Source organism: Leptonychotes weddellii, chromosome 8 (genome assembly GCF_054177405.1).
Source record: "Leptonychotes weddellii isolate Sample4059 chromosome 8, ASM5417740v2, whole genome shotgun sequence".
Lineage (NCBI taxonomy): Eukaryota > Metazoa > Chordata > Mammalia > Carnivora > Phocidae > Leptonychotes > Leptonychotes weddellii.
In genome coordinates this window covers 8,150,443-8,176,934 of record NC_138376.1, presented here as the reverse complement: position 1 = coordinate 8,176,934, position 26,492 = coordinate 8,150,443, and the positions used below count along the sequence as shown (strand labels likewise).

The 26,492-nt window shown below is 42.3% G+C and overlaps 1 protein-coding gene and 1 pseudogene across 1 annotated transcript in view; one reads left to right on the top strand and one right to left on the bottom strand.

Moving 5' to 3' along the window:
- Positions 1-26,492, bottom strand: part of KIF13A (kinesin family member 13A) — a 121,873-nt gene that overhangs the window by 47,437 nt on the left and 47,944 nt on the right. The window contains exons 8-15 of the mRNA XM_081827623.1: positions 17,662-17,773; positions 17,072-17,284; positions 14,408-14,518; positions 12,876-13,010; positions 9,908-10,038; positions 4,212-4,298; positions 3,947-4,113; positions 1,594-1,713 (exon numbers count right to left, since the gene is read on the bottom strand). Coding sequence (XP_081683749.1) covers positions 1,594-1,713; positions 3,947-4,113; positions 4,212-4,298; positions 9,908-10,038; positions 12,876-13,010; positions 14,408-14,518; positions 17,072-17,284; positions 17,662-17,773 — 1,076 coding nt within the window. The remainder of the gene's footprint in view (positions 1-1,593; positions 1,714-3,946; positions 4,114-4,211; positions 4,299-9,907; positions 10,039-12,875; positions 13,011-14,407; positions 14,519-17,071; positions 17,285-17,661; positions 17,774-26,492) is intronic.
- On the top strand, positions 11,059-11,738 carry LOC102743024 (fatty acid-binding protein 5 pseudogene; annotated as a pseudogene).

The following is a 26,492-nucleotide window of genomic DNA, read 5'->3' as shown; positions in this document are numbered from 1 at the left end:
TACTCTAAAGCATTAGAACTTCTGACCTCGCCCTGTAAATTTATGAAAAATATATGAATAATATGGTGAAGGAGTCTGAAGAAATTTTAAATGTAAGGGCTAGGGGAGAAAAGTTGTCTCAGAATTATTTTAAAAATGCATTTCTCAAACAATACATACTTTTTCCCTTTTAGGCTCTAGGTTTAAAAAAGGAAGGACAGGGTCTTCACCATCCATTTATACTTCCATGGAGCCTGGTTTTCAAGAGCCTACATTAGTGTTCACAAATCTTTTCCAGAGAGAGAAAACTGGAGAATACACCATTTGATAAAAATTAATATTCTAAGATTTTTGCTAAAAGACACCGGGTAAGACATTTAATCCTTATTTCTGCTTGTTAGTCCGTGGTGTGTGGAAACACACATGATCCCAAATGGCTGAGAGGATTTCACCCCGAGGTTCCATGCTAATGCAGAGGCAACGTGACCAAGGGTGCTTTAAACTGCTTTGGCAGATGCCATGATCTAACACCATGACATAACTATTCACCAGGCTTCATCAGTGGCCACAAACCAAGAAGCAGTTATAGAAGAGGGAACAACTCAAAGCACCCCTCCCCTGAGCCTGCCACCGTAGCCCGGTAAGCCCTGCCTTGGGGCCCTGGGACAGACCACACGACACAGAGCCTGGGTAGAGATACAGGGGCTAAGATTTCCCTCTGTCTGTCTTTCCCTTTTGAACTCTGATCTCAACACAAGTCTTTCTCTTAGACGTATTTGATGATACCGTCTTTTCAATAAGCCAGTTTCAAGCCTTTATCATTATACAGCGTATTTACAAACAGATCATCCTACTCAGCAGGTCAATCTGACTCTATGATACGGCTTAGGACAGAAGCCAAAGACTATTTAGCCTATTCTCAACCAACCAGCCATCAAAAAATTGTCCACGGTTTCTTTTCCTCCCTATCATTTTCTTCCTCTTGAATGAAGGGTTTTGAAACTCAGTGAGCCTGGAGCCTAAAGCCAAGATACCAAAGAGGGAGGTGTTTTAGGAAGAGAGAAAGGACCACATTTATTATGGTATAGAATGTTCTCTCTTCGTTAGTTTATTCTTTATCTCGGTATGTAACTATGTAATGCACACAGATACTGGGTTTGCTTCTACTCTTAATTCCAGTGAATGGGGTTTTTCGATCATGATTTAGAGATTTGAAAATACATCATCCTCGTCTATTACTGGGACGATGCAGGTCAATCGATATCTGCAAGTACAGAGTCCTGAACTGCTGAGCTCCCAACGGTCATCCAGCCATTAGTAACAGGAGCAATAACGCAGTAACACATCTGTGCTGGGGGAAGTACAGGGCAAGGACAGCTACCAGAGTTTAACCAATGGGAAGGCAATGGAGCTGGGACACGGGGAGGTAGGGGTCCCGACTTAAAAGGGCACACGCCTCAATCAGGAATACAGAGTGCTTCTGTCAGGCAGAAAACTTCCACTTCTTCCCAATCATGTTAGTTCGATTTTGCCAAAGCAGAAGCACAAGCATTGGTCAGCAGCACTGCTAACAACCAGTCAAGCTCCCCCATGCTAATGCCAATCAGTTAAAACCTTTATCCCAGTGTCTGTGGAGGAGCTTCGTCTGAAACCACATGAGAGGGAAGAGAATCTTCAAATAGGACCACCAGGGGGACGACCACCAGGCAGACAGGCTTAGGATCGGGAAGCCACCTAGTGGTAGAGGGGAATTCCATGAACACTAGCGGGCCCCCCACGTTTCGGCACTGAGAGCACACCAGAGGGAAGCCCCACTTATGCGGGGAATTGGGGAAACACTATTCTGAAACAGACAAAATCAACACTGGGGAACAAGGCTTGTTCTGGAAGGCAAATGGGTAACTCATGTTAATACCGTAAGCCAGCCCACCAGTGACTAATTGGTTTGGCTAAGAGGATTGGAGGAATTAACAAACACTCACCAAATACTCATCGGTTATTCAGGGCTTTAATATAAATATGATAAGATCGTAGTGACTCAATAAAATTAGAAATGTGTGATGTGGGACGTAGATGATTAAATTGATAGCACTTGGATACGTTGCTGTTAGACAACAGAGACATCTAGAATTCTGTAATCTCATGTAAAGAAAGAAGTTCTTCCAACAGGCGTTCTGCACCTGGGGCTTGGGGCCCACACCCTCCTGTCACACCCTGTATCCATTCAGGCTCCCAAAAATTACTCATAGGAGACTTGTTGCTCAGGCACGTTGGAAAATGGCCCATCAATGTGATTCTGATGTCTGAACATCACTTTGGAATGTCTCCTGTGATTCCTCCCAACTGGGTGAGCAAGTAGCAGAGTGAACTGCAGCCTGATTTCTAGCTATGGTCCAGTCTGTGGTGCAGCGCCCAAAAGCCCAGCAGCTAATCTGCATCCCTAATCTCACTGATGTTCTTTTTTGGCGGTGTTCTCTATTCTTCATATTAAATACATCATACTTGTTTTTCCATCTAGCCTCTTCTTCATACTTCATTTTTATAATAGAAAAGAGGGGGGTCCTTGGGGCTAAAAATCCAGAGAGACTAAAAAGGTCAACGTCTTTATTCCTGCAATTCGAATCCCCAATTTGACACGCCAGAGACCCGACTGACATTCTCCAGCCACGCTCACATTCTTCTCAGGCTGACTCATAGATAGAGTGCAAAAGTCATGGTTTCAGGGGAGAGCCCCACTGGGAAACCATGATGCTCTCCCTGTACCATGTCAGGCAGAGGCTCCTGGAGGTCCTCCCTGGTTCGAGGTAGGGATCCTCAGGTATTCAAAGAACCCCTGATTGGGAAAGTGAAAGGAGACAAAATCCAAAAACAAACTTTCTCAGGTGCTCCTTAATGTAAACTCAACCATACTTCCCTGTCAAATAGTTCTGGTCCCAGAAATGCTGTCTTGTGCTTGGTAGGAGAGGAACTTTCCTGTCCTGCTTCTAGTCCCCAGGCAAAAGCCTGGTGACGAGAGACTGAGAGATGCAAGAGAAGCTGCAGATATATAAAACTGCCATCAAGGAAAGAATGTGGTGTGGATTTTATTGAATGCACGGAAGTGTGTATGAAGAGATAAAGGCTTACCTTTTAGATATAGAGGGGAAGAATTTTAATACAAACACTGAAAACTTTCTGGAAAGAGGGATCTAGAAACAAGGCTTTAAGGAAAATCTCTTCCTTAAAAATCTGAGACAGGCCAGCGTGTAAGTCAAGCAAAGAGCCTATAAAAGCCCCTCTTTGTAGGATCATTTTTGTAAAAGCTACCTGAGCTTACTAAATAAGCGTCTTTGGTGGTATAATTTCCAACTGAGTTTTTACCAAAATATTGTGACCTTTATCTCTCCATTAGATTCCATTTGAAATTCCTGGGTTCATCCTCTGCTGGGGATTTTTGTGCTCTGAAGGATTCAGAAATGACGAACTCAGTAACGGGAAATTTGAAAAGGAATTCCACCACGATCATTCTGTACTCTAGGACTGTGGAAATGCTACCATAACTGACTTGGGAACAAGGAGTCTCAAAACAGGGACTTCTTAGTTATACCTGAGGGAGCAGACCAGGCCCTGCAATAGTTTCATTAGTCCCTCCCCAATGGCCTCTGTAAGAAATTAGCAATTTGGGGGCACCTGGGTGGCTCAGTCCATTAAGCATATGCCTTTGACTCAGGTCGTGATCCCGGGGTCCTGGGATGGAGCCCCGTGTCCCTGCTCAGCGGGGAGCCTGCTTCTCCTTCTGCACCCCCCCTCCCACCCCGCTCATGCTCTCTCTCACACAAATAAATAAAATCTTTAAAAAAAAAAAGAAATTAGCAAGTTTACGTTCTTAATTTCAGAATGACGCCTCCACTTTACACAAGTGCATCCCTCACTGAACTGCTGAGACAGGAACTGCCAAAAACGGAGGAATCCGGAGGTAAGGTCTTACCATTACTATTCAGGGTTTTCATGATAACTTCCATCTGTGCAAATTCATAGTTATAGTCTGGTTCGGAGGAAGCTTCACTGGCTGCGTCCAGGTCATGCTCTGGTGGGCCTGCCTCCTTTTCAAAGTCTTTCAACCAATCTCGCCGTTTCCTCTTAGGTAAATTAATTCTGTGGAGTTTTCCATCATTAGAGAAAATTGACTTGTTTTATACTCCGATAACAGAAAAACAGGTTTATGAAAATATTAGGGAACACAAAGATGTTACCTAAAAAAGTGGTTATTTCCCCAGAGGATTCGATCACCGTGCCACAGCTGGGTGGTGCTGCACACAAGAGTGCCATTCACACGGGACCTGAAGGGACACCAGGGAGTACGTCAGCGCCACGGGGAAGAGCACAGAACCCAGCCCCAGTAGCCAAAGAGGTAAGTGGGGAAGTTTCTCTTAACAGAGGTGTTCTACTAATTCCTAAAGAAGGAACAACGGAATTATAACCACTATCAAAACCCGTGATCTAAGCAATGATGATCAAGGGCTGCCAATATCCCTCAGAGACAGCCAGCCAGGCATGACGTGCTCCTAATGGAAACATACACAAGAATGCCTACGGAATATCTTGTCCAAATATGGGCTGAACCTGATCAAGCTTTTATTTCTAAATACCAATTTAGGAAACGCACAAGGTGGTGGAAGATGCTACATGAGGTCATGGGAGGCACTGAGCAAAATGCTGACTGTGGGAAACAACCAGTTGTCTTCAATAAATAAAATGCAAGGAAAAGGCGGGGAAGGGGGGGAGAAATAGAGGGAGGAGGGACCTGTTAAAAGAGACATAACAGCCAATGACAATGGTTGAATCTTATTTGATCCTGATTTCAAGAAACAGCTGAAAAGGAACATTTATGATACCACTGGGGAAATCTGAACACTGGGCTCAATATATGATTAGTAAGGAATTATTTGTAATTACTTTAGGTGTGATGGTATTGAAGCTATGTTCAAGAATACTTGTCTTTTAGAGATACAAGCTGATATATTTAGATACAAAGTTATATCTGGAACTTGCTTTAAAATAACGCAGAGGGGAGGGAGGAGGAGATGTGCAGGGTGTATAAATAAAAACAAAACTGTCTGTGAAGTGTTCATTTTTGAAGCTGGATGATGGACATTTGGGGGTTCATTATACTCTTCTTTCTATTTCATACATTTGAAGTTTTCCGTAATAAAAACTTGGGGAGAATCTAAAGAGAGTAACCAGATTTAAATCCTAAATGGCTACCAAACAAATTGTAAAAACAAGACAAATAATCGGAGATGGGGGAAACAACTCTGAGTCTCTGCTCTCCTGCATGAAGCACGCAGTAGATGGTGTGCACCATGCCTCCAGGTTTGTGCTGACCTATGCATCTGCGATTTGTCTCAAGCAAATCCTGAAGCCCCAAGTCTCCCCTGCATTGCAGCTTTGTTACAGCTTACTGGCTACCAGGGGCTATGAATCCAGGGGCTGTGAATAACTCACGGTAACAGATCTCACAGGACTTCCTGCCAATCGGAGATCTCATCAAAGGATTCTTTAACAAAGTTAAAGCCTTGCCACTGTGACTTTTCTTAGGGGGAGAGGAAAAGTCCTCCACAATTTTTAGTGCTGATAATTGTAGTCTTCTTATAGATGTTTCCTTCATTTAAAAAAAGAGATTTTGCTGGTATTAAAACAATCAGGAGGATAATTAACTAATTAAAGCTTAACTTACTAAAGAACTGTCAGGTGAAGTATGGTGGAGAAAAATAATGATTATTCTGAGTTTTAGTTTTTCAGTAAGTTACTTTTCTCATAGAATCTCATTATCTGGCTCCTTATCTTTAGAGGACTCTCCAGCTCAGAGTTACGGAGTAAGGAGAACTCACACATGAAAATAAGCCCTCCTTGGTAGTAATATTTTAAGTTTAGGGACTAAGTTTTTATTGATAAAAATACCCTGGTAATACCATCTCAAATGTTTTTCATCGATCATACATAAACATGATGAAACTTTGGTGTGTATCTTTTATACTAACATGCTCCCTTTATTCTTGCCAATAAAAATGACTCTCAACGCTAACTCAAGCTTCAGAGGTCTGTGTCCGTCTATTCGGAATTATGGACTAATTTATTCATCTGCAAAAAGTGGAAAATGAGATCAGAATATATATGTATATGTACATCTGTACAAATATACATATTTTTGCCCAAAGAATGATGAAAAGTTGTTTCTTTGGGGGAAATTTTTTAATAGAGTACTCACCTCTTCTACCTAAAAAATAAACATTCATTAGTCAGTTTTCAAAGAAAGTATTTGCCCAGTTTATTAAGGTATCTAAATAATATATCTAGGTGTATAGATAGAAGGGTATTTAGACATATCTAAATATATCTATAACCTAATATCTAGGAATAGCAGTATGAGGAAGAGATGTGTCACTCAATGTCCTTTATTATTTTAAACAATGAATTATAATTAAAAAATTCAGTTCCTCATTTTCATTAGCCATATTTTGATACTCAAGAGCACCATCTCACTAGTGGCTACTGAAATGGTCTTTGCAGGTATAGAACCTTCCCATTATCTCAGAAAGTTCTAATGGACAGTGTTACTCTAGAATAAAACTAAAAACAGTTCCAAAGAAAATGAGAGAGAAATCTAATAAGCTTTGCCTTTTTATTTATTGCTACCTTTTGTGATCATTTGTAACTTTAAGGGACCCTTCTATAGGTATGTGTGTGCATGCATACACACGTGCACACACACACACATACTTCTGAACACACATATAAAACATCACTGCCATTTATAGTATGTTCTTATTACAATAATATAAAGAAATATGGAAATTGCCTGCTTTGGTAGTGTACCCAAGCCAAGAAATTAGTAACATAAAAAGTGATTTCTAAGTGGACATATGCCTGGGGTTCTTGTTAAGAAGCAAATACAAGGGGCGCCTGGGTGGCTCAGTCGGTTGGGGGTCTGCCTTTGGCTCGGGTCATGATCTCAGGGTCCTGGGATCGAGCCCTGCATCAGGCTCCCTGTTCAGTGGGGAGCCTGCTCTTCCCTCTTCCCCCCTTCTTGTGCTCGCTTGCTCTCGCTCTCTCTCAAAAAAAAAGAAGCCAATACAAAATGTGTTTGCAACAATTTATGCCCCCTCGCAGGCCATGAGACTTTTACAGAGAACCTCCTGCTGAAGGTGAGCCCACCTGAGGAACCACACGCTGCTCTACGGAGCAGTTATCAGCAGATAAAACCAACAGGCGGGCTGAAGCCCCAACAATGTCAGAGATAGAATTTTCAAACAAAGACCATAAAATAAGTAAAAATCTAATTATTAAAGGCATACAGTGAATCTTTAAAAAAAAAAAAAAAGGCATACAATGGAGTACAAACACAACTCTAGAAATATAGACCAGGCCTACCAAAAAAAGGACTTTCTAAACTTCTACAAATGAAAAACGGAGACACTGAAATTACAAACTGAATACAATGGTTAAGCAGCAGGTAAGATGTGACTAGAGAGAGAATGCGTGGACTTGAAGACAGATTTGAAGACACAGTGACTCTCCCCTAACCCCACGTCCCTCCCTGGCTCTGTCTCTAATCCCATGTCCATCTTCACAACCATGACTCTCAGCCCACTTCCTCACCCCCCATTCTCTCCTCCTTGCATTTGTTCCTTCTATACCCACAACTACATGGTTCCTAAACATCCCAAGGTTGCTAGTGTCTTCCTAACTATCCCAACAGAAGCTTGTTAACCTCAATTTTGACCTCTTCTTCCTTACAATGTTCTCCTCCCTTGGCTTCCATCACTGTATCTTTGCCTCTCTGACTCCCTTGTCTCCGGGCTCCTCAGACCATCCCTAAAACATTGGTTTACTCCTTCCACTACACACTTGGGATCCACTTTGAAGACAGACGACACCACTAATGGCTGACTGTATATCGTGAGTATAACTCTACATGTTTAAATCCAATGTCCAACTGGATACATCCACACTGATGTCCCAAGGACACCTCAAATTCACAGGATCCCAACCTGAATCCATTACCACTCATTACCTGTCATCCTCCAAGCCTGCCCTTCCTTTTGTAGTCCTTATTTCGGCTCAGGATCTCCACCGTTTATCTAGTCTCCCAAGACAGAACCCTATAACCATTGCTGACTTCACCTTCTCTTACTGACTCTCCATCCTGTCCCCAAGTACATCACTAAAGCTGGCTGACTCTCAAATTATTCTCAAATACATTCTGTTCTTCACTTCTTCTGCCACTTGCTGTGTTCCCACGACAATATCATAATAATATCCTAACAGATCTCCCCACCTCCAGTCCTGCAACCCCACACATTTCCATAGTGATCAGATCTGCAGGAAGAAGCACTTATCATCCCGTATAATCACTGTTGCCTCTATACATTCTCTTCCACCAGGCTCTGAGTCCCTATACTTGGGCATTCCCTGCACAGAGCCTGTAGCAAAGACTCCAGAATGAATGCACTGCTACCCCCAGGGTAGGAAAGGAGGAGACTGGGCAGGGTGAGGGAGGGCAAAGAGCAGGAACAAAAACATGGCACTGGAATTGGGTATGAGAAAATTTGCTGATTAAAATTATTTTAGATACGGTGTTAAAAGAGAGTATGGTCCAATCATATTGTACACTTCAAATATATGCAATTTTGTCAATTAAAAACCAGAGTATTAAAAAAATCCAGAGTTTCTAATATAGTGTAAGACAGCATAAGGCAGAAGGCTACTTGAACTTGGAATAAGTAAAAATTAAGGAACAGCATCATTTCATCATTAAATATCTTAACAATTATATCACTATAACACAAGACCTATAAACTTTCATGAGTAATCTATACCATCCTTGTTAGTCTCAGTTTGTCATCACTTAGAAATTTATACGGCCAATATTAATAGAATAATTTAAAATGAGTGTAAGGTTTTCCTTTCCCTAAAAATGAGTATTCTGATCACAATGTTTGTGTGTTAATGAATATTCTGATAGGACTTCATATAAACTTTATACTTGATTGTAAAGTAGTTCAAGACAGTATTTAGTAGAAATCCAAAAGTAAATATACTATCCTGTCAATTCTCAAATTCTTATATATTATAGCCTGGTTCAGGAATTGTTCATACAATGGAGTTATCTGATTAACTGTTTTTTATGCAATGTATTACACTGAGTAACAACTAATTTTATTCATTATTTGTATGTGTCAGGGGCACCTGGGTGGCTCAGTCGGGTAAGTGTCTGCCTTCGGCTCAGGTCATGATCTCAGGGTCCTGGAATCGAGCCCTGCATTGGGCTCCCTGCTCAGTGTGGAGCCTGCTTCTCCCTCTGCCCCTCTCCCTGCTTGTGCTCTCTCTCTCTCTCAAATAAATAAATAAAGTCTTAAAAATAAAATATTTGTGGGGCGCCTGGGTGGCTCAGTCATTAAGCATCTGCCTTCGGCTCAGGTCATGATCCCAGGGTCCAGGGATCGAGCCCCACATCGGGCTCCCTGCCAGGTGGAAAGCCTGCCTCTCCCTCTCCCACTCCCCATGCTTGTGTTCCGTCTCTCACTGCGTCTCTGTCAAATAAATAAATAAAATCTTTAAAAAAATAATAATAAAATAAAATATTTATATGTGTCAGGCACTGAGCCAAGTGATTTGTTTTGCCTACTTTTAGCCCTATGTTTCACATGAGGAAGCAGAAGTTTAGACAAAAGTGTGTTATCTAAGATACCCGGTCAGTCTAGGCAGAATCAGCCACCCCAAAGCTGGTGCTCTAAATGTTGCCATACAACTCCCTACAATCGGAAATATCCCCAAGAACCCAGTGAAGTCTTAACTTTGATAGAACTGAGCCAACAGACAGAAAGGGGCAGTCTACTTCTGAAAATCAGGCTCACAGATATGTGAAGTGGACATTTATTTCTCTTACCTTGCATTTTCTTTCGGAGTCAGAGTAACATCGCCATCAGACGCAATATCTATCTCACAGTGCTCCGGCTGAATTCCTATCCCAAATAGCTGGATGTCCTGTGACGTATCTGCACCCACCCTGGTATGGTCCTAGTAACAGATTGTGAAAGAAAGGAAAAAAACCTATTCTTACAAGTAACTCAACACAAATTTATCACCATCAATTTGAATAACCCAATAGCATCTGCATGACAATATTAAACAATCAGATGGGAGATGCAAGATATCTGGAACATAATAGGTCAAAAGCTTACCTTAATAATTACATTTTAAAAATATTTAAACACTATGAAGAAAACAACACCAACCAACAGTGATTAGATATTGTTTTACAGTATAAGGAAATGGGGGGGGCGCCTGGGTGGCTCCGTCGTTAAGCGTCTGCCTTTGGCTCAGGTCAAGATCCCAGGGTCCTGGGATCGAGCCCCACATCAGGCTCCCTGCTCAGCGGGAAGCCTGCTTCTCCCTCTCCCACCCCCCCTGCTTGTGTTCCCTCTCTCACTGTATGCATCTCTGTCAAATGAATAAATAAAATCTTAAAAAAAAAAACCAACAACATAAGGAAATCTGACTTGACAGGAAACTATCTTGAGTTCCCATGTTAACTTGACAGCTTACTATTTATGTGACCATGGGCAAGCCACTTCACAGTCTGAGCCTTGGTTTCTTTCTTTCTTTTTTTTTTTTTTTGCAAAACTAGGACAATATCATCAATTCGAACTACTTAGTAGGATTCTTTCAAGGATCACCTGAGTTGACAGGGAAAATGCTTTGAAAATAACTATATAAATTCAAGAATCACTAACAGGAATTTCATGGCAAATGGTATTTTCAAATATATAATTTTTAAAATAAAAGCGGGGCACCTGGGTGGCTCAGTTGTTAAGCGTCTGCCTTCGGCTCAGGTCATCATTCCAGGGTCCTGGGATCGAGCCCCACATCGGGCTCCCTGCTTGGCGGGAAGCCTGCTTCTCCCTCTCCCAGTCCCCCTGCTGTGTTCCTTCTCTCCCTGTGTCTCTCTCTGTCAAATAAATAAAATCTTTACCCCCCCCCCAAAAAAAGGGAAGCCACACTCCCGACGCCCCACTCTGCTCTGCTCACTAGGCCTGCCGGCCCTCGCCTACCATGGCCACCATTCAGCAGCTGGTAGGAAGATGGCGCTTAGTGGAAAGCAAAGGCTTTGACGAATACATGAAAGAAGTAGGAGTGGGAATGGCTCTGCGAAAAGTGGGTCCAATGGCCAAACCAGATTGTATCAACTCTTCTAACGGCAAAAACCTCACCATAAAAACTGAGAGCACTTTGAAAACAACACAGTTTTCATGTAACCTGGGAGAGAAGTTTGAAGAAACTACAGCTGACGGCAGAAAAACTCAGACTGTCTGCAACTTCACAGACGGTGCGTTGGTTCAACATCAGGAATGGGATGGGAAGGAAAGCACAATCACAAGAAAATTGGAAAATGGGAAATTAGTGGTGGAATGCATCATGAATAATGTCACCTGTACTCGGGTCTATGGAAAAGTAGAGTAAAAATTCCATCATCATTGTGGACAGGAAGTAGCTGTGAGGATAAACAAGCTCAGTTCAATGAGCAAATCTCCATACTGCTTTTTTTTTTTTCATTACTGTGTTCAATTATCTTTATCGCAAACATTTTACATGCATCTATTTCAAAGTGTTGATTTAATTAGGATCATCCCTTTGGTTAGTAAATAAATTTGTTTGTGCTATGCCAAAAAAAAAAAAAGACCCATGTCGGGCTCCCTGCTTTTCCCTCTCCCTCTGCTCCTCCCCTTCTCATACTCTCTCTCTTGCTCTCAAATAATAGAATCTTAAAAAAATAAAATAAAATGATAAAAGTAGATGAGTTTCGAATACCAATATTACAGAGTACTGCAGCCTGTGGGTTATAGAATGCACAGATGAGCATGATTTCAGACATATGAGGACTGTCACTCCCATGATGCGGTCCACAGCTCATCACTTTGTGTTTTCTATTGCTCTAAAAATCATTGAGTCACCATGACAGTAAATATTTCCCTATTCGACAGAAAGGTTTGGTCTTTCAAAATTAGGATTTTGGACACAATTCCTTATGCCTTAATCATGTCCCAAATGAACAGTTAAGTCCATTGGTGAACTCTCAGTAAATCAGGGGCTATTTGCACCAGATTTATGTCTCTGGAAAAAGGAGAATAAAAAGGGTAATGGAAGACTGAGGCTCCTTTCTTCAATTCTAGCTTATTTTCCATTGCATTTTTATATTCACTCAAGGCAGATCAGAATCCTTAACTAGGCACCTGTTTAACTTTTGGCAAGTGGGTAATATCTCTGGCATTTAGAGATTTAGGTGTGTGGACAGTTAGATAAGCTACCTTCAAGTCCCCAGGTCTCCAATCCTTGAGAGTTATTTAAAAACTGCCACATATATTTCTATACTACCATAACTGAGGAACCCTATGTCTTTTGGGGTGCCCCATATCAGTGTCTATCAGGTGCCCCACTTCAAACAGATGTCTTATTTCTCACTTAACAAAATAAGCCAGCATTTCCAAAAGTGTGGTCTGACAGAGAAAGATAAATACCATATGATTCTGCTTTATGTGGGATCTAAAAAAGACAAACAAGCAAACAAAGAAAAAGCAGAAGCAGACCCCTAAATATAGAGAACAAACTGATGGTTGCCAGAGGGGAGGTTTCACTTTCAATGGTAACCAGACCACACCATCCATCCTCTTACTTTTTTTTTTTTTAAATGGTGCAAAAGCAATTTATTTATTTATTTTATTTGGGGGGGTCACTTACTTTTAATGAGCACTAAGCTGGATACAAAAACGAAATCATGGGTACAGACATCCAGATTCCAATGGGAGTTGTATGTGAATGAATCAGGATTGCGACTGTCTATTTATATGCTTTCTTACCTTTAAATAATAAACCAGAAGTTCATTGAGAGCAGGGTCTGCGTTCAGGTTGACTAAGTAGCACTTGTCATCCCCGACCTTGATACCCGACGTCTCCAGGGAAATCCCCATACTTTCGAGTTGTCGTTGTCTCTCCTGGGAACAAAAACAGGAAACTCTATTTGTTGCTCTAGCCACAAGAGGTATCCATGGAAAGTTTCAGTCACTATTTCTGGGGACAATGCCAACGAAATGACACATTACAACCAAGTTTACAGAGTGTCTAAAATGTGTGACATCTTGAGTCAGTGTTATCAGGGTGCTGTGGGTGAACCAGACACCATCTTCCCTTGAAGGGGTTTACATCTAGGAGAGGGGATAAGACGACATACCTAAATCAGAAGAGGACCACTGGAGAGGAACAATGTATTACGGGGCTTCCAAGGAGGGAGATTGTGATGGGTTCAGAGACCAGGAAAGACTTCAGGAAAAGGATACACTTAAGATGTTTCTTGAAGTATTAAGAATTTCCAAGGAAGAAATGGGGCAGTGGTAATGTAGGAGCAGGGTGTCCGAAAGGAAGGCACCAGAAGGCACAGTAGAGGTTCTGGGCACACTGCATGATTCCAGGTGGCAAGAACCCTAGTCAATGTGGGAAAGTCATGGGAGAGATGGGGCTGGAAGAGCAGGTTGGTTCCTTACTGCACAGGGCCTTGAATTCATTCATTCATTCATTCGTTCATTCATTCATTCATGAGATATTTAAGTGTTAGGTACTGATCTAGGGTTAGGAATACAACAGCAAAGTCCCTTCATTTGTGAAAACTTATATTCTAGTGGAAAGAAACAGACCATGAAAAAACAGACACGTAAAATACAGAATTGCCAATGGTGATAAGTGCTGTGAAGAAACACAAAGCAATGTACAAGACATAGGGAGTTAGGGGTATGTGTGTGGGGGTGTGTGTGAGTCTGTGTGTGTGTGAATAGTATCTAAGAGAAGGCTCGACTAGGTCCCAGGTACTGCTTTCAAGATACCTCACTGGGATGGTCCAGTATTTCCAAGTGGTCAGTGGGATTAAAATATTCACAAAACGCACAGTGTAGATTCATAAACCACACACGAGTGCAGCATTAGTCCTTGCCTTATGTTAGATCTCAAGTAAAGTTCATGTAGCATTTTCTCACAAGCCCAAAGAAGCAATTACAATGAAAAAAACTATGATGTGCTGTCAGTTATAAACTCTCTGCCAGTCAGGTAACATGCTCTGCCAGGTGATCCAAAATCACAAAATGGAGAAGCAGGAAACATGCACAGCGTGGCCTGTGGAGGATGCCTGCTCCAAGTCCGTGCTCTCCAGCACCTCTAGCAAACACGTGGACCACATGGCAGCCGATGAAAGACGGCAAAGTAGCCTCTAAGCCTGATCTTTGCGGTCTCGTTTACCAGGAAGACGCCCTTACATGACTTTTTGAGGATGATGAGTGGCTACACAGAAAAGACAGCAAATGAAAAAGAATCACAAGATTTTAGGCCTGAATTATCAAGCTACCTGTGCGATTTCTTCTGTTTTCCTCAGCTTCTCTTCCCAAGTCACTGTTAGCTCTTTGATCAGCTTTTCAGACTCCTCGAGCTTCTCTTTCAGTTCAGGGGCCTTCATAGCCTTGAAGAGGAAACCAGAGATAGCTGATTTTCTAATTTTTCCCACCATTATTTATAAGACAATCCCTTACTGTCCTTCATAAGTGGCTATCAGCAGTCTGTTGGAAGCAATTAAGTCATACACTGTCAAGGGGGGGTTTAGATCTTTATTAATCAAAAGAAATATAAGAATAAATGACTGCTACTCTTTAAAGGAGAAAATGAAACCAGTGTCCTGAATTAAACTGATACAAATCATTACAGAGTAATTTTATCCATCATACTTAAATTTCACATTTAAAGACTTTTTTTTTTTTTTTAAGTAGGCTCCAAGCCCAACATGGGGCTTGAACTCACAACCCTGAGATTAAGAGTCACATGCTCTACCTACTGAGCCAGCCAGGCGCCCTTCACATTTGAAGACCTCAAAGATCTAAAGTTCGTCGTCAAAACAGAAACATAGGAAAAAAGATAAGCAGATTTCTTATTCAGTAAGACAGAGATCAACACACATCACCAATAAACACATCCCAGGGATAACCTACCAGGAAAGGTGAAGAGTCTTCTCGTTCATTTTAAAATTTGACTCTGAATCATTTAAAACTACTTTTCTTATTGGTGGTAATAAACTTTGCATATTCATCACTCCCTTGGAAACAGGACATCTGGGTAAAAGGGCAGCAAGTTCCCTCTAAGTTAGCTCAGTGAGAATACCTAAGGGGTCTAAGTACAGATACAGAAGTGCAGCTTAAACACTTTGGGGGCCTCTACTTGGCAACAACATGCTTTGACACCCTATAACAACGGGAGCCTCTACAAAGAACAAGCCCACGAACAGGAAGGACGGCAGACTCAGACAAGAAATCCAAGTGGCGATGATGCATACGGTCACTGAGGTTTCAGAGTCTCACAGTGGTATAACAGAAGCTGAGAGTGACATTCAGTGCTGAGGACAAGGAGACACCCAGGAAAACTCTATCTCGGAGAACCTTCCGGGGCCCCTCTTCTGTTCCCTTTGGCCGGGCATGGTTCTAGCCATCTGGCCTAGATTACATGGTCACGGGGGAAAAGCAGATTCAGAGACAAGAGGAGAGAAGTAGCACATCCACCTCTACACGAATTTCAGAACCGCTACACTTTCCTCCTAGGATCATGAATGACTCTCTTCAAAGTTTATCAGTATTTTGATTTTTCAGGTGTTTCGCTACCCTTCTTGGCATCAATAAAAAATGAATAACAAAAAAATAGCAACATTTATTGAGCACTCACAATGTTGCCAGGCATTATGCTAAGTGCCTTCCAGTATCAGTGTTGCCCTAGGGGTTAGGGATGAAAATAATTAATAAAACAAGGCTTCCTACACTTCAGAAGCCCATAGCTGGAAGAAGAGGAAGACTCATAAACACATTGTTACAGTGCAACTCCACCATCACCAATGAAGAGACAGTTCAGATCCCTGGTTTGACTCCTTTCTGCCTGTTTATCTCAATCTCTTACTGATTACTTTTTTGACTAGATACACTGATAGATACATAGGCTGGTACAAAAGTGCTTAAAAACAGTATCTATTACGCTTTTCCCCCCACAGCTTATTACTCTCCTGACTAAAGAGGGTTCAGCAGCGAGTGGTATGAAGGAATGTGACCTTAGCAGCCCTAGGTCCACACCCAAGTGAGGCATGGCCAAGCATGTGACTTACGCTCAGCCACTTGGCTGTCATTTCAGTCCTATTACCTATTTCAAATGAGACAGGGCCTCACCCAGTAGCTTGCAACAAGCAAGTTACTTAGAAGAGGGTGTGTTTATTCAAGCTGGGTAAAGCCAAGGAAAGATGGTAACAATGAGAAATGACCAATTTTGTTTCCTGCCAGGAGCGGATATACATTAAAAAAATAAAATAAAAGGAGATTTCTGAATTGTTCCTAACATTTATCTGTCTGCCCTGACTTGAGAAAGAGACGATATATAACCAACTAATCTGAAAACTGCAAGGCCTATGGGCACATAGTTCACAATGTTAATAAAAACAACACATTTGGGCGCCTGGGTGGCTCAGTTGGTTGGGCGTCCGACTCTTGATTTCGGCTCAGGTCATGATCTCAAGGTCCTGGGATTGAGCCCCGCGTCAGGTACTGTGCTCAACAGGGAGTCTGCTTGAGAGTCTCTCTCTCCCACTGCCTCTGCTCCTCGCCTTACTCTCTCTCTCTCTAAAATGAATAAACAAATCTTTAAAAAATAAAAAATTAAATTAAAAAAACACATTTGGTTCTTCAAGTTTCACACTGGAAGAGATTTGCAGTCAAGGGCCAACTGGCTGACTGAGGCAAACAATGAGGCAGTAGCAATCCCTGACTCTTACTTGTCTGTGTCCTCAGCTGGAGGTTGAGTTCCTGGGACAGAAGTCTGGTACCACTCATGGTGTCTTCACCATGCTTAGCATGCAGAAGATGCCAATCAACACAGAAATGCTGAATGGCAGGGAGATGACCTAAAACTGCAGGCAAGGACACCCTTCCCCACTCCCATACCACCAGCCAGGGGCCTTCAGGAACAGGGAGCTCCGGGCTGATCTTACCTCAGCCTGCGAGAGCTGCTCCTTCAGTTTCTCTACTTCCTCGCGCAGTTCCCGGATGACTTTGGCATTGGGGTCCTCATTCACGATGGCGTGGTTAACGATCCTTTTGGCTCGATCTGCATATCGCAAGGTGGAGAGGGTCTCTTCGTAGTTGTCTGCTGCTGGGCTAATGGTGGCTATCATAGAGGTCTGACTGTTGCCTCCCAAATTGTCCTGCAAAATATTTCCAGTAGCATCTTAGGAAACAAGCCCCATTCTGTGCACAACACGTAGGATGAAAGCTGAAAACATGCACGTGTGACATTCTCTGTGAAGAAAGAAATGTGTGGTGGAAATGGGTTTGTATCTCACAAATAACTGTATGCCGAGATGTGGTTTCTCTCTAGTCACAACGACGATGCCTGTCAAACAGCACTACCATGGGGTAAGAGGGGCAACAGAAGCGAGTTTTCATTCTACGTTCCTGGGAATCAGGATGACAGTACTGTCAGGGATTGTTGTGTATTTGGTTAGCTCTGCACACACCTTTCAGCTACCAGCTCTGAAACTGGCAAGTTCTAGTTGGAAAGAACACCAGAACAATGAATTACCTTAAGAAGCCAAGTGAGGACTGAATCTCGGTAAGGCACAAATTTGTTTTTGCCCTTGCCAGCTGCCTGGTCAGCCAGTGATGATATCACCAACCCCAAGGTTGTAAGTGACCTGCCGAGAGAAAAAAAAATCTTTTTAATTAGCTTTAGAGAATATTTATATTGTTTCTATAAAATAATAATCATTCCAGGGAATAAGTACGAAATATGCAGAACAACAAGGCCCTAACATTGATACAATCAAGTGTACATTAATTTGTCAAGAAGCTGAGAAAAAGAAAAACAAAAAAGTAACTCCATTCATTTAAAAGAATGAATTTAGAATCCCTGTAAGAATCTATTCGGTTCAGTCACAGGACCTGTGACTGTGAGACAGACATTTCAGAACCTGGAAACGTACGTTTAAAAAAAAATCACTCCAGAGAATTTTAATTGACTCCAAATATTACAGTGAAAGTCTGAACCATTTATTCTTTGGGGCTAATCTGGACCATCTGGGCCTCTCATTCTGTGTTCCATCATAACCACGTAACTTGAAGAGAACCTTTCCCTGCAAGTTACAAGGTATATTCTGTTCATCTGTTAAAGCTAGCAAGCGTATTTCACAACTCAGTGTGGAGTCTGTACAGTCGTACAGAACAAAGACCTACCCAAGCAGAGGACAGCATATGGCTATTCTTTCAACACCTGCTACACAAAGCAGCACTGGGATCCCCTGCGAGCTGCTTAGAAACACAGACTCTTGGAAGCCTCCCCAGGCCTACTGAGTCAGAACAGGTTAAAGATATTTCCAGGTAATTCATAGGCACATTAAATTTTAAGAGGCCCTGGTTGAACAATACCCAAAGTGGTACATGGATTTAGCTGCCTAGGCCCATGATTCTCAAAACGTGGTGCTGGGACCAGCAGCACCAGCAAGACTTGAGACCTTGTTACAAATGCACATTCTCAGGCCCCACTACACCCCAGACCTACAGACTCAGACACTTATAGTGGGACCCACCACTCTGCTTTAACCAGCCCTCTAGGTGATTCTGGTGCAGGCTGGAGTTCGAGAACCACTGGTCTAAGCTCATGAATGTTCCCTGGTAGTTAATACATGTTCCCTGCACCTGGAGAAAAGAGCACCATAGAAGCAACAGATTTGTGAAATTGAAGGATGAAGGACATCGTCCTGTGTCACAGTTAGTCCAAGTGCGCTTTTAAAAGGAAATCAACTGGATCCCAAGTTTAGCAGCCAGAAAAGAGCAGCCTCAGGAGATCTCTCAGGAGTACAAGGAAGCTTACAGGACATCACAAAGAGAAAATACTTTGTGAATGGTTAAAAAATTAAATGTTATTACTTATCTATAAAAACAAAAGAGCACATATCAGCAAGTAACCAGAGTTTAGCATGAAAGACTAGATAGCTTTCTTTCTAATGTTAACAATAGACTTCCATGAAATGAATTGAAAGCATGTTTCTTGCAAAACATAATCGCTCAAAGGTGAGTCATTTGAAAATCACTGAAATACAAAGGCAAATTCAAGAGGTCAAAAATGAGCCAGAATTTAATAATAGCCATTCCTGCAAAGTGACATAAATATGTACAATATAATTGACAGATTCAGTTAAATCCACCTCAAAAGAAATAAAAACATATGCCCACACAGAAACGTGTCCATGAATTTTCATAGCAGCATTATTCACAACAGCCAGAATGTAGAAACCACCCAAGTGTCTGTCCGTCAAATGATGAAGGGATGGATAAAATGTGGTGTCCTCACAATGGAATATTATTCAACCACAAGAGAGGATTCTGATATAACCTACAACATGGATAAACCCTGAAGAATTATGGTAAGTGGAAGAAGCCAAACACCAAAGGCCAATGTCCTGGGTTGAACAGTGTCTACCCAAAATTCATGTTCACCAGAACCTCAGATAGATTCTAATTTGGAAATAGGGTCCCTGAAGATGTAATTAGTTAAGACGAGATCATACTGGCTTACAGAGGGCTGTAATCCAGTGACTGGTGCCTTATAAGAAAGAAGGCCACGTGAAGACACCCAGGGAACAGGGGAGGGGCCGTGTGAAAACACAGGCACAGATGGGAGCAATGCATCTACAAGCCAAGGAAGGTCAAGGAGCTTCAGCGACCACTAGAAGGTAGGAGAGAGGCAAGAAACAGATTTTCCCTCTGAGCCCCAAGAAGGAACAAACCCTGCCAATCCCTTGATTTGGATTTCTGGCTTCCAGAACTATAAGGAAATCAATTTCTATTGTTGTAAGCCACCCAGTTTGTGGTAACCTGTTATAACACTGGGAAACTAATACAGCCACATATCGATTCCCTTTATACGAAATACCCAGAATAGGTGAATACCCAGAAAAGAGATGAAGGTAGTGATTGTCCAGGGCCAGAGGTGGTATAAATGGGAATGACTTGGACACAAGGTTACTTTGGGAATGATGAAAATGTTTTCAAATTAGACTGTGATGATGGTTATACATTCTGAAAATAATAAAGCTGCTAAACTGTACATTTTAAATAGGAGATGAACCATGAGAGACTATGGATTCTGAAAAACAAACTGAGGGTTCTAGAGGGGAGGGGGGCGGGGGGGATGGGTTAGCCTGGTGATGGGTATTAAAGAGGGTACGTACTGCATGGAGCACTGGGTGTTCTACGCAAAAAAATGAATCATGGAACACTACATCAAAAACTAATGATGTAATGTATGGTGATTAATGTAATAAAATAAAATTTTAAAAAAATGGTAAAGTATGCACATGTGAACTATTTCCCAATACAGTTGTTTAAAAAAAATTCAAGTTCAGGGGCACCTGGGTGGCTCAGCCATTAAGTGTCTGCCTTCGGCTCAGGTCATGGTCCCAGGGTCCTGGAATCGAGCCCTGCATCGGGCTCCCTGTTCAGCGGGAGCCTGCCCCTCTCTCTCTCACACTCCCCCTGCTTGTGTTCCCTCTCTCACTGTCTCTCTCTCACTCTCAAATAAATAAAATCTTAAAAAAAAAAAAAAATTCAAATTCAAACACTCCATCACTCCTCCCAAAGATAACAAATTTAAGAAAGAAAATGGCAAAAATAAATTATTCAGACTACATCAAAATAAAAAGTTTCTGCACAAAGGAAACAATCAACAAAACGAAAAGGCAACCTACTGAATATGAGAAGATAGTTGCAAATGACATATCCAATAAGGAACTGAAACAACTCAACACCCAAAGACAAATCACCCAATTTAAAAATGGGCAGAAGACATTAAAAGACATTTCTCCAAAGACATCCAGATGGCCAACAGACACATGAAAAGATGCTCAACATCAGTCATCATCAAGGTAATACAAATCAAAATACAATGAGGGGGGCGCCTGGGTGGCTCAGTTGGTTAAGCGTCTGATTCGGCTCAGGTCATGATCCTGGAGTCCCGGGATCGAGTCCCGCATCGGGCTCCCTGCTCAGCGGGGGGTCTGCTTCTCCCTCTGACCCTCTTCCCTCTTGTGCTGTCTCTCATTCTCTCTGTCAAATAAATAAATAAAATCTTAAAAAAAAAAAAATACAATGAGGTATCACCTCACACCTGTCAGAATGGCTAAAAATCAAGAAACAAGCGTTGGTGAGGATATGGAGAAAAAGGAACCTTCTTGCATAGCTGGTGGGAATGCAAACTGGTGCAACCACTGAGGAAAACAGTATGGAGGTTCCTCAAAAAAATTAAAAATAGAACTACCCTACTATCCAGTAATCACACTAATGATTATTTATCCCAAAAATACTAATTCAAAGGGATACACGCACCCCTAGGTTTATTGCAGTGTTGTTTACAATAGCCAAATTATGGAAGCAGCCCAAGTGTCCATCAACAGATGAATGGATAAAGAGGATATATACACAATGGAATATTACTCAGCCATAAAAAAGAATGAAATCCTGCCACTTCCAACAGCGTGGATAGAGCTAGAATGCTAAGCGAAGTAAGTCAGTTCAAGAAAGATGAATACCATATGATTTCACTCATATGTGGAATTTAAGAAACATGACGAGCAAAGGAAAAGAGAGAGAGACAGACAAACCAATTAACAAACTCTTAACTCTAGAGAACAAACTGATGGTCCCCACCAGAGAGAAGGGGGAATGGGAATGAAAGATTATACTTATCATGATGAAATAAAATTAAATTTAAAAAGAAAGAAAATGGCATGTGATATATATGAAATAGAAGAAAAACAGGAATTCAATATAAGGCAAAACCACATTTCTGCTTTAATAAAGAATATAGGGCATCTTTCACATTTTGCAACTACTGGAATAAAATTTTCAGTTGAAAACAATTCTTTGAACTGTTATCAGTTTTTAATACTTAAATACAGCAGAAAGTACTTTAATTCATCCAGACTATAAAGAGCTCCGGGACTCCAAGGTCAGTATTAAGTGAACAGTGCCCTTCATATGCAAACGCGTTCTGCGGTTGTCATGTGTTTTTCCTCACTGAGAGAGATGTGACGCTGTCTGGTGGCAACTGGTCCTACTTTCTAATTTGATAGTGTCAGGAGTAAAAAGGGAAGGTTCCTGGCACTCCTAAACAAGGACACAAAAAACAAAAGAGCGCTGTCAGAGAAAAAGGGAAACGGAGGCACAGCGTCAGCACCGCCCACAGCACCACGTGCACGCTGCGTCAGTACGTCGTATGTCGTCAGCACGTACAGCACCTGAGGGGCCTCAGCGGAGGGGCGGGGCTGGGCAGACACGATCACGTGACTCTGGGGCGTGACAGATAATGGCCTCCCGACTCCCTTTTCTGTGTACTTAGCTCTATAACTTACCCAGTTAGGGAAGCTTATCACTAGTAGAAGCCTTTTACCTGATAGTGTGCACACATTCAAAACAAGAACTCTCTCTCAACCTACTGTCCCTTTGACGCAAAAAGAAAAAAACTGCAGGGTGAGGGGACTCCCACGATGGGTGAGAGGTAACCAGGTCGCCCAGTGACCAGGGGGCCACGCCACCCCTCCTTGCTGCCTTCCACCTGGGAACAATGATCCAGGGGCTTGTGGAACCTCAAAAACTATGTGTGAAAAGTGAACAGTGGGTTTACCTATTCTAACAGTAACTTTATTCCTAGGGAGTTTAAGAATATAATGAAATCACAAATTATGGATCCTGCTAGCGCTGTCTTACGCTGGAGGCAAATGGGCAGCTCAGATTTCCAGGACAGGGTGGAGCTGTTTGCCAATTTGAGGGGCTGAAAAAATTGCTCCAGGAATCTTTCTAATTCTACCGAAGTACAGCTCCTTCCCTGAACCTAAGGGAGATGGAGACAGTAAGGAAACTCCTAACCTTTCCATAAGTTCTTGGGCTGGGGCAGTGGGCACAGAGTAAATGAGGAGAGGCTGAGTGAAGAGGACAGAAGGATTAGGCTAGGAGATAACGATTTGTGAACAGATAGCCATGTTTTAAGATAGAAATTTTAAAAATCTACCTATCTACTGTAACACTGGAGAATTTGAGATTAAGAAGAAAGTAAATAAAACTAGGAGGATCAAAAACAAAATAAAAGCAGCTCCAATAAATAAAATCAGTGAGAAGAACATGGTTATAATTCAGTTTTTGGTTTTTTTCCTTTTCTGCACCTTCCTCCAACCTCCATAGTTTCCCTTGAAACCCAAACCATCAGATTCCTTCCCTTAGGAGTAGATATGATGTGAGTTATCTATACTCTCCAGGATGGATTTCAAATATATTATTTTACCTAATTTTCTAATGATCTTTTTCTAAGGTCGTAAGTGCAGTACTTAGTTATTAAACTTTGCTACAGTTACCTGCATATATATTTCTCTATCTCTTTCTACTTAAGGTTGTGACTGCTTTGAGAGCAGAGACCATTCTACATTGTACCATTACTGTGCCTGGCTTACAAAAATCGGTCAGTCAATATCTCTGCTGAGTAAAACTGAGTCTAAATACACTGAAGGACAGAACATGGATCTCTTTCTAAAAAGGACTGATTCAATGCTGGCTTTGGTACTCTCTGTGGATGTTGGCCCAATAACCCTTCTGCCTTTCTTACTTGCTAACAGAGCCCTGATTTTGCTGGGACGCTAATGCTGTGCTAGAAACTCCACTTTTCAGAGTCCTCTGCAGCTCTGGGAAGCCATGAAACACAGCTCTGGCCAATGAGATGCAGGGTGACATTACTGGGTGGGGCTTCCAAGAAAGCTATTGTTCTGGTAGAAAAGGTACATATTCTGTAGACATAAGCCAGAAGCCAGTGGTCCTTTGCCCTTCCTTTCCCCCTCTTGTGTGGAACACAGATAAGGCTACAATGCCTGGAATGATAGAGTCATCTTGAGGTCATGAGGACAACGTGAACACACACTAAGGTTTGTCGAGCTGGGTGCCTGACAGCATTTTTGAGGTGCTATACCAGCTTCTGGACTTCTTGTTGAAAGTGAGGAAAAGGAATCCATCATTTGGTCGTCACTATAGCTGTTGCTTACAGCAGAATGCAATCCTTGCCTTTTAAAGAATTAGTTGAAAGATGATGAAGTTAGTGGACTTGAGTTAGTACTTTTCCCCAGTTAAGTCTCCACTCTTAACAGTAAAGGTGAAATGCAAAGAGTACGTTTGGCAAAACAGGGGCAAGGACAATCCCATCTCATGGCAGGAGAGGAAGGAAAGCTGTGATCATGCAGAACAGGCCTCGTTCCACCCCCCACTGGTTTCCGGTGGCCCATTCGAGTCATTCAAATCCAGCAAAGTGCGTCTAACAAGAACCATTCCCTTCCGTTTCAAGTGCCGTGGTGAGATCAAGTACAAACGAACATCTCCCAAAATGAGTTCTTTTGATTATTTGTTCTGGAGATTTTAATAGATGTAATACCTATAATTCTGTCATCAGAAAAGTTCAGGGACTAAGTTACAGCTATATAGGATTTGTGAATCTCCGAAGGGAGATTTTTTTAAGCAGCCTTTATCAAAATTATTTGTCCAAGGATTCTTTCCTTCCCAGAGCCACTCGAGGAACTAGTATTTCCCAAAATTGCTTTGAGAAACACTGAAGTCACAATGTCACATGCCCCAGAACATGTGGCTACTGCCTCCCAAGGAGATTTTTGATCTGTCCTTTGTGGGTCTCTCATATTAAATGCAAAGATGTTTATTCAGATTGGACCCTGCAATGTGTAAGTGGTAAATTGATGAGGACCCCCACCAGCCCTTGAATAATGGACAGAACCAGGCCACTTTTACTCTCCCCAGGTACAAGTTCATGTTCGGTTATGCAGGCAATACCCACTTAAGCGAGACTTCCGAGAAGAAATGATTAAGAGTCATGGGGGGCGCCTGGGTGGCTCAGTTGGTTAAGCGACTGCCTTCGGCTCAGGTCATGATCCTGGAGTCCCGGGATCCGGTCCCGCATCGGGCTCCCTGCTCGGCAGGGAGTCTGCTTCTCCCTCTGCCCCTCCTCCCTCTCATGCTCTCTGTCTCTCATTCTCTCTCTCCAATAAATAAATAAAATCTTTAAAAAAAAAAAAAGTCATGGGAAGTACTCAAGAAGGAAAAAAAAGATTGAGTCACATGACACATTAGAAATACTGTGCTTATAATTTATTACATTGTAACATAAATTATTTGACAGAATCTTAAGAATAACATATATTTGTATCCCTAGAACAAATGTTGAGTAGAACCCATTTGGGGAAATGTTTCATATATACTTTATTATCAACCACAGTGACTGAAACGAACTGAGACCAGGAGTGATACTCATTAGATGGACATTGCTTGCACTTAATAACTGGCCATTGCTGAGATTAAGATGGAACCATTTTCAATGACATTCCCAGGGGTTTTAGCGAGCGCCCCATGATCTGAATGAGCGCTCCGAGAAGCTGGCCCGCCGGACTCTGGTGGCAGGGACGGACTTCCTCACTCCACCCTCAACAGACAGGTGGAGCAACAGCCTTGAGTTTTCAGATGTATTCCCCTGTGAGGATGGTCTACAGACCTATTCGTCCCACACCCTGCACAGGCCATGGTGGTGCAGCCATGCCGTGCCTTAGCTCTGCAAATGAAGGAATAATGTGTGCTTTAAAGCTCTTAAGAGCTTAAGGAGAGATGAAGCTCCTAAATCCATAGCCCATTAAGCAGACACTAATGTCTCTGTGAAGTCCCTGACAGGTCTGCTTAAGAGGATTACTAATGTTCCATCAAAAGAAGCCCAAATAGGAGGCCGAGAGAAAGCTTAGGAAACATGTCAGAGATTTCTTTAATTTTAGCACTCAACGGGGCACTGGTTTTAAGGCTTAAAAAGCCATCTGGGAGCTATCAGGCAGCCCTTTCAATTTATTATTTATTTTACCTGTGTCTCTACTACAGAGCTTACTACATGCTGGGCCCTGTTCTAAGAAGCACTTACAATAGTAACTAATTTAATCCCCGTAATAGCCCTGCTCACAGGGCTGTTTCCTCAGCCATGTTTTACAGCTGACAAAACTGAGGCACACAGAGGTCACTCGGCTAGAAATTCCGCCCTCCCCGAACCTTCCGGCCATTGTCCCTGGGCTCCCACTGCACCCACGGCACTGAATGTGGTCATGCCAGCCCTCAGTCCTTCCCCATCGGATCCTGACCTTCCCGAGGCCAGAGCCCCGGCTACTCCTCCCCGTGCTCTCACACGGCCAGTGCCCAACACATACTGGCTTCCTGGATCAAAAAGGGACAGGGGAGCACCCCTCGTCTGAAACCCTTGGGGCCACGTGGGTATGGAAATGCAGAATACTTTGAATTTTAGGAAGTGCACTGCCTGCATTGTACATGACCACCACGGAC